General features: G+C 37.2%; 1 protein-coding gene across 2 annotated transcripts; it reads right to left on the reverse strand.

Annotated features, from left to right (window-relative positions):
- Positions 1-248: 248 nt before the first annotated feature.
- LOC148907261 (D(1) dopamine receptor-like) lies at positions 249-8,623 on the reverse strand. 2 transcript variants are annotated; one of them, XM_089037166.1, is made up of 3 exons: positions 8,444-8,623; positions 8,305-8,362; positions 249-3,820 (listed from the first exon to the last, which is right to left on the reverse strand). In XM_089037166.1, the coding sequence occupies exon 3, from the start codon at positions 3,771-3,773 to the stop codon at positions 2,754-2,756; it is 1,020 nt and encodes a 339-aa protein (XP_088893292.1). In that variant the 5' UTR covers positions 3,774-3,820; positions 8,305-8,362; positions 8,444-8,623; the 3' UTR covers positions 249-2,753. The 2 variants fall into 2 exon arrangements, with proteins under 2 accessions (XP_088893292.1, XP_088893293.1); XM_089037167.1 differs by lacking the exon at positions 8,305-8,362.
- Positions 8,624-8,853: the final 230 nt, after the last annotated feature.

The raw sequence follows: 8,853 nt of genomic DNA on the forward strand, positions 1-8,853 counted from the left end.
GAATTTTTGTTGTTCAGATGTGGGAAAACTTAAACCTCGCAAAATATTTTTTTTCTAGTTTGTTATGATTATCATTTATTTATTTCATGAAAAGTAACGAAGTCAGAGCACCTGTTTCTCATTTGCATAGTCATTATAGATATTGAAAACCCTCAGTCTAGCGTCTGTTCAAACGCTAATGAAAAAATAAAATCAGAAGAAAATGTACTTTGTAAAGATCCTAAACTTCACGTTATAAGAAACACACATAATATGAAATAGCTTTTTATTACCTCAAGGAAATACCGAAATCAAGCTAGGATTTTACTACTCCTGAGGCAAGAACCAAACGGAACTAATAGTTCGAGTGAACAAGAAAAAAAAATGTTCCAAACTATTCCTGCAAACAACACTCAATGACACGAAAGGTGATTCCAGTTTTCATTCCATCTCCATAATCTTCTTCCCAGCGAGTGCATTTCATTCGTAGGTTATAGAAGTCGCCTTTTCTGAGATTGGCCGGGGGTGTCCCCTGAAAGTATACTTGAACTTCCCATTTTTCATTGGATTTTTGGTATATGTGTACGTACTTTACATGGCTTTTTAAAAATTGGCTTTTCTTCACCAGCCTCGTGTTGGCTCGAATCTCAAATCTGTGTCTGCCAGATGGGGTTGATTCACCTTTATATTTTCCTTGTATAGTGTCGCTGATTAAGCCATAAACAAGCTTCAAAACTTCCTTCATCTCCTCGTCAAATAACTCGATACAAGTTGTCCCAACTTTGGTGGAACTTCTGGTGTGCTTGTTTCTTATGGTGCACAGATATCTGAGGCCATGCTTCCCACATGGACATATTTGCTCTGCTTTTCCAGTATCCACAGTCTCTACAAAATACCATTCGGCGTACATTTTCATGCTATCATCTTTCTCCTTGCTCATTGGTTTAAGATGCTCTGAAAGCCTTGCAGGGTAGTTGTTGCGGGCTGCCATCTCATCGAGTGACGAGTTTTCTTGCAGTGGTCCCCAAATCTTGACTGATTACAAGTTTGAGATTTCAGACCGTTACGGTTAGAAGCGGCGCATGATTTTGGCGCTTAATGAAAAATTATGAATATTATGAATTTTTAGAAGTTGACCTTGAGCAGCTGTCAACCCCTTTTGAATAGACACGTATTTAACATCATAAGTCCTTAAGGTTACTGGAGACCTTCAGGGGTATGTTTGGTTAAACACTCTCTTTTCAACACTTTAAACAAAACTCCATCAAACTATAAACTCAAAATATCAAAAATCGCTCACACCCTTTTGTAGATTATCTTCTGCTTATTCACATAGTGAGGTTGTTTTGGCTATACGCGCTTAACGCTATTTCCGTTAATTCACCTCTACGGAACGTGCTCGATTTGTGTTTGAAGCTCGGTATTGTTTCAAGTTAGAAAATCATTTTGAATTAATATTATTTTCGAAATATGTATCATGTGACCTTTAAAACGATATATAGTATTAGGGGTTTTGTTTAACGTGTTGCGTAGAGAGAGTTTAAGAGAAGCATACCCCTGAAGGTCCCAAATAATCTTAATTGACGTCTTCCGGTTTTTCTTGGAAAATTATCCACTTAAGCCACGTGGTGGTAGGCTACGTACATAATATAAGCACATGTAGTATCTTACAACTGTATGAACCGGATATGGTAACGTTTGAACAACCAAACCTACAGCGGAACAAACCTATAACTGAATTTTGTTAAGAAAAGTTACATTTAGACTTGACTTTTGTCCGGAATAGGCTTCGGATAGGCTTCGAGTAGGCTTCGAGTCGCGAATATTTCGCACTTCGAAAATTATGATAACTAGTCTAATGGTTAGCAGATTGCAACCGAGCATTTAATCAAAGTTTGATAAGCTATCTGCTACAAATGAAGTATATATAGGAATTTGAAATGGGGCGGAGTGGCATTATGATTTATCCAGAGCAATTGCTTGTGAACAATGTAATTTTTGAGATATATGCTGTCCGACATTCCGTTTAGTCACGAATCGAACTGCAACCCCTGGCATGAACTACACAATCCAAGTTTATGAGTACTTGACATTACTTTTGTTTTAGCAAAGAAAAAGTGAAAGAGAAGCTTTGAATTTTGCGGGTAGCTTTGTAACTGTTTAGTCATCACTCATCTATGTCTATGTAAATGGAACCAGTCTTTTTCCCTTCTGGGATTGTTATTGTTTAGACCTTACAGTTTTACAGCACTGTACTTTAGTATTTAGAATAGCACATCTGTATTGCCGGTATATCATAACACCACTTGCATTGTCTTTGTCGTTGCCCCACAATAAGAACTAATAACCTCGGTATTCCAGGTTTCTTTTCTGTTTTTTTCCTCTTTTGGTTGGTTCTCTTTCGGACTCTCACTGACGTACGGGGTTTTTGTCCGGCGCTCTAGTTTTCGATCCCTCATTTCAATTTTATTCTAACTAATAGGACGTTTGCACGATGGCGTCATTGGCCTCTACTACCAGACTCCCTTGCACACTTTCTTTTGTTCAGTTAATTAGCACCAATTGTCTTACTATTCTCATAAGGGAATACATTTCGCGAAGCATCTTGGTAGTGGGAGTCAAATGATGACATCGTGCAAACGTCCTATTCTAACTGGTTAGTGCTATGCTCCGGGGGCATTAACAATGCTATTATTGTTTTATTCGTTGATTTTATGATTCTTTAGTTTCAATTAACTTCTTCAAAGTTCCTCCATCGCGCCATTGATTCTTTTTTATGCACCTCTTTGGTAGGTTTTTGCTGAACTCACATTTGAAAGCTCACTGCCCCCTGCTATTACTTGGTTTTGCATTGGATGACAACAAACTCGTAAAAACTGCCTTCGAAATGGTTTGTTGAATACGTTATACACAATAGGATTGATAGCACTACTTGCAAATGAAGTGTAGACAATAATTGCCTCCACACGTCGAGGAAGGTTAATGTAAGTAGCGAGATGAAAGACTGTGGAACAGGGTATCCAGCAGACGATGAACCCACAAACCAAGGCCATTAAGGATCTTGTCACTGCAATTTCTTCCTTGGAAAGTGTTGGAACTTGAACTTCATTTGCAGCGTTAAGATTCGATGTCACTTGTACGTTATGGCTCTTCACATGCTTGTAAAGTTTCCAATAACAAACGACAGTGATGATCAAGGGCACGACTGCGAATAACATTTGGTATGACACACCAATTACATTTGCTGTAATCTGATCTCGGAAAGAAGGAAAATGCATAAAGCAGCCAGGATAAAACTCGAACGTACACATCCCACTCAAATACATAACGGCAATAAAAGTCAGCGAAAACAGCCAAGCTGAGACAATCGTAATTTTGGCAGGTCGAGGTTTAAAATACTTTCGATAAATGGATGGTTTCGTCACGCAGAAGAATCTGTTCACTGCTATGAGGGCCGTGGTCAAAACAGATCCAAAAACTAATTCTGTGTATACCCACTGAATGCCCTCTCCTGTTTTGCTCCCAAAAATATCCCGCCCAGAAGCAGCACCTGCTATTCCTATGGGCATTACGATTGTGGACAACAGTACGTCTGATATAGCAAGTGTTATAATATAGTAGCTGGTAACCCTGGAACGAAGGCGTGGAGATTTATAAAACACAAAAAGTACTAAAGCATTTCCAATAAGACTTGTTACTGCTATCAAGACAAGAAAACCCGTCTCTACGATTGTTTCTGCCAGTGATCGGTGACTCAGCTCGTACAACTGTGTTTTAGTATGCTCTTTGTCCATTATCGGTTGTCTTTTATCCTTGGAGCATCAAATGCAGTATTCATTTACTGTGGAAAAGAAAAATATAATTATCTTCATGCCATATAGTGCTTTAGCAAACTGGTCCAAGGAGCTCATCCTAAATCAGGAAAGGCTCCCGTTTTTTTTTTTGTCCATCGATATTGCTTACTAACTGTTAATTATGAATGGGAAAAAAAAAAAAAAAAAAAAAAAAAAAAAAAAAGAATTAGGTAGCCACACTTAAAAAAAAATTGCCAAATTGATATTAATATGCATTTAAAAAAATCTTATATGAATACCATGGATATCAAACCCAGAGACAAAAATGAAAAAAAAAAAAAAAAAAAAAATGGATTCCAGATTCCACGGCGCCATACCCCGAGGCTTCCGCAAAGCTGAGGCGTCGTATGGACTTCGAACCTGACGTTTATTAAATCCATCTGCCCTTGGGTGTACGAGTTACGCAAGAACATAGTGCTCTATCCCTAAGACATCTTACGCTTCCTTCGTGCAAAGCAGCCTACCGCGGGCACCCAAAGTCTCGATGGAAGCACGCTAATCAATGACAAGTCCTTTATTGGCATTATGTGCAAATTCAACAAGTCAACAAATCAATAAGTCAATAAGCCGAACACTTCCAACACAGGCAGCAGCCCGGCTAAACCGATCAAGATCTATATACAAGAAAAATTCAAACAGGACACGACATTTTTGGACTATGACATCTCTTGCTTGCTTGCTTGGGACTGGGGTCGAAGAACCTCTTCCCTGGCCGTTTTCTCGAAAATGAAATAACCTTTTTGAAAACCAACTACCCAGGGATTCATATCTAATAATAAGGAGAGCGAATTTGATATATTGACTCAATGTCACCATTTTTTTGATTTTTGTGGACATTGCCTCGGTGTTTCTCAGGGGCGGCGGAAGCTGAAAAATTTGGGGGGGGGGGGCACTCCAATATTTCACGGTACCTTGAAATGACCCCCCCCCCCCCCCCCATCCCTGTTTAGCTTGATTACAAACGTGTATGTGTGATATTTCAATCAGTAACATTTTGCGCGCATTAAATCACTTGCAATTGTGCTGAGAGACACAAAAATGATGCAAGTCGTCGCTAGATATATCGTATATTTTTTAGATACAGAAAATTATGTAATATCAAAATAATAAATAATGGTAATCATAACCAAATCTCATGCGTTTTTTTTTTTGTGTGAGGCATTATATTCTGGGGGGGCCAGGCCCCCCCCCCCCCCCCCCCCCCCCTCCCCCCGCTTCCGCCGCCCCTGTTCTTTAAACGTTTCTTCGTTTAGCCAGGGCCTAAGAGTAAACATTTTACGTTTTGTTGTTCTTGAATTAGTGCTCTGATATCAGTATACAAATTTTTCTTATGGTCATGATAATTCTTTAGTTTTTCAGTAATTGAAGCTCAATTTCATGGCGTCATTAATTTTGTTTCCACGATATTTAGAAAATTTCGTGTTAAAGTAGACATTTAATAGAAAAGTTCAAAATTTGGCTTAGATGGTTTCTTTCTTTTTAACGAGCCCTCTGTTGAAGGTAGGCCTTTCTCACCCCTCCTCAAGTCTCTTGCTCAAAAAATAACAATCTAGGATTCATATTTAATGATGGCCTATCTAACCTAAAAGAACTTTGAATTTGATCATGATTGTTGACCCTTGCCACAAATTCTAACATTTTTTCGATTCTTGTGGACATTGCCTCAAATGTTATCAAAGGTGGCAAAACTATGAGGAAACTTCGGGAAACATATTTACTCAACATTGGTTAGCATATGCGCACTTTCAAGATAGAGCGAGCGTTGCTAAGTAACGAATTCGAACTTGAATGTTGACTTTCCTTGCTAAAAAAACGAGCTTTCGGGAACCATTGTTTCTATGCTTCTTGAAAGCATGAAATGTTTCTGTCGCACAGCATCAGAACTTGGAAGCAAACTTCGTTGCATGCAGCAATGTTGCGCATGTGGCTGTAATGGTAAACATCGAGGGAACATGCGAGCGGTTAACATGTTTCTGGAAACACGTTTCCTCGTTTAGCCAGGGCCTTAGTTGTTATCATTACAAGTGAAGTCATTTCGTTCAAGGAATGTGTGTATCTGATTATGATTTATTCGACAAATTTCGCTAAATTAAAGTGACTTAGAATATAATTTTGGTTCAAATCGCGAAACTGAAGAGTCACTAAATTTGCGATTAAGAGGCGCTTAATTTGTGTCTTCCGAAAACACGAAATTCCCAGTCGCGATAATTTCATTCAATGAATTATTTAACATCAGGTTGTCTGAAAATAAGATTATTTTTCTCACTGTAATTTATCTTCACATAAAGAACTCGGCAAAGGTACCTAAGGCTCATGTTGGCGTCGACTGACTTCACATGAGCGAACCTAATTGAAAATATATATAACAAGACAGAAGAGCTAGAGGTCAGACTGAGAGCAGGCCGGGGTGAAATAGATGTTAGGGTCGCGGTAATTATGATGCAAAGATGAGAGTATGTGGACCGCGTGGCACTAATGAAATAGTAGAAGATAATATAGGTAAGTTGTAGTGCTTGGGAACGAGGTTATTCCGGGCGAAAGCCCTGGGAATTAAATTCGGAAAAATTAATTTCCGACCTCGCTGGGAATCGAACCCACGACCTATATTATCTTCTACTATTTCATTAGTGCCACGCGGTCCACATACTCTCATCTTTGCATCATAATTACCGCGACCTAACATCTATTTCGCCCGGAATAACCTCGTTCCCAAGCACTACAACTTACCTATATTATCTTCTACTATTTCATTAGTGCCACGCGGTCCACATACTCTCATCTTTATAACAAGACAGTCTTCTTTGATTTCATTAGGTTCGGTTCATGTGAACTTCGACATGACATGAGCACAGGATATTCATTTCAGTTTTAATAGCATGAAGAATGCTCATTTGTTATATTTGTTATAATATATTATATTTGTTATATAATTTTAGACTTGAATATCAGAGAAAAGTCGAAATTCAGGATAAAAAAACGTTTTAGTATTACTTCCAATCTCGAGAACTTTGGAAAGCCTCATAATCATTATCGTTTCAAAATATCTATTTTTGAGTCTGGCAAATAACGAAAACAAAGCACCTGTTTCTCATTTGCATAGAAATGAAAAACTCTCAGTTCTAAGACAAATGTTTGTCTATTTGTATAGGTGAAATCGAATAGGTTCAAGTGCGGTTTGGAAAAGAAAATCACGGGTGTAGTTGAGAGTATTTTTTCAACATGATAGTTTACAGTGAAGTGATATACATCGTACCACTTCACTGATATGGTACTTATTCATCGATTTATGACACGGATATCAACCCTAAATGTGTAATACAATAATTTACTAAAGCATAATCTTTATTTTTAATGTGATAACGTCTTTGCAAATTGGTTTATACAGCTGGAGATTTTTTAAAGAAATCTTAAAGAAAAGAAATACTATAGGGTCACTTCACAAACTATTTTATATATTTTTATAGTAATCTATGTTCGTATTTTTTTTCTTTCTTTTTTTGACTTCTTTGCCTCAATCTTGCAACTTTAACTTGCTTATATGTAGAACTCGGTAAAGGTACCTAAGGTGTTTATTGCAGGTTTTTTAGCATCGAGTATGGCCATTTTCCTCAAGACTAAGCACTGGGAATTTTTGTTGTTCAGATGTGGGAAAACTTAAACCTCGCAAAATAATTTTTTTCTAGTTTGTTATGATTATCATTTATTTATTTCATGAAAAGTAACGAAGTCAGAGCACCTGTTTCTCATTTGCATAGTCATAGATATTGAAAACCCTCAGTCTAGCGTCTGTTCAAACGCTAATGAAAAAATAAAATCAGAGGAAAATGTACTTTGTAAAGATCCTAAACTTCACGTTATAAGAAACACACATAATATGAAATAGCTTTTTATTACCTCAAGTAAATACCGAAATCAAGCTAGGATTCCCCTATTATACTAAAACAGTAATGATGAAAAGGTAAATTATACACCGTGAAAAGATGAAAAAACTTACTGACGTTTCGGACGGTTTCGTTTTGCTCTTTTACTCCGACGAAGGACTAGCGTCCGAAACGTCAGTAAGTTTTTTCATCTTTTCACGGTGTATAATTTACCTTTTCATCATTACTGTTTCATTAGAAACACCGACGCAGCTCACACTAGTTTTTAGCTAGTTATGTCTTTCTATTATACTAAAACATAGTTGATCAAATACGCCGAAGGCAAGATCGATAATCCAGTCTATAACATCAATAATGTTAGAAACAGGTCGTTTGCGAATATCTCGAGAGTTATATTGCAATATTAAATTATTTTTTCCCCAAAACAGCAAACGTAAGAAGAGTCTTATCTTATTCTACTTTTCTCTTAATCGGTTGTTTAAACACACATTGTTATTTAGTGGAAAAAGGACTCAGGCAATTTAGATAGAAGAGGACTAGCGTCCGAAACGTCAGTAAGTTTTTTCATCTTTTCACTGTTTATAACTTACCCTTTTATGAATACCATTTAGATAGGCTTAGTCTTGCAAACATTTTCCAACTTGTTCTCTTTTTTTATTAAACAGAGGAGAGTAAAGAAGATAAGTGTTCGAATGTTGATAGTTTAGTTTCCCTACAATATAGACTTACCTTAGCTTGAAATAAAACATAGCAAGTTTTACTACCTCGATTTTTATTTTACGAATTAGTTTTCGCAGTCCGGCAACTCCTTGCTAGCTCTTGCTAGAACTAAAGTTCTTGGCTCTGGGACTGATTAAATATGAAAGCTGATTGCTCATCAGGCTCATGTCTTATTGTTGGTTTTCTCAGACAACCCCCGTAAACATGACAATCTTAGCAATATTTGGCTCAAAATCACCCATACATTGAATAAATTATATAATTAATTATACTTTTTGGAAGGAAAAAAAAAAGAAAAAAAAAAAAGAAAAACCCCAACGATGCGTTTGTTTTGTTTGTAAGTGGAATTTTATTAATCCTAGAAAAAGGTAGATCAAATCCCTGATTGGTAGGTGGGAGGGAGATGGAGATGAAACTGA

This window comes from Actinia tenebrosa, unplaced genomic scaffold (genome assembly GCF_029948245.1).
Source record: "Actinia tenebrosa isolate PJP-AT-01 unplaced genomic scaffold, QUT_ActTen_1.0 PGA_scaffold4__44_contigs__length_22323623, whole genome shotgun sequence".
NCBI lineage: Eukaryota > Metazoa > Cnidaria > Anthozoa > Actiniaria > Actiniidae > Actinia > Actinia tenebrosa.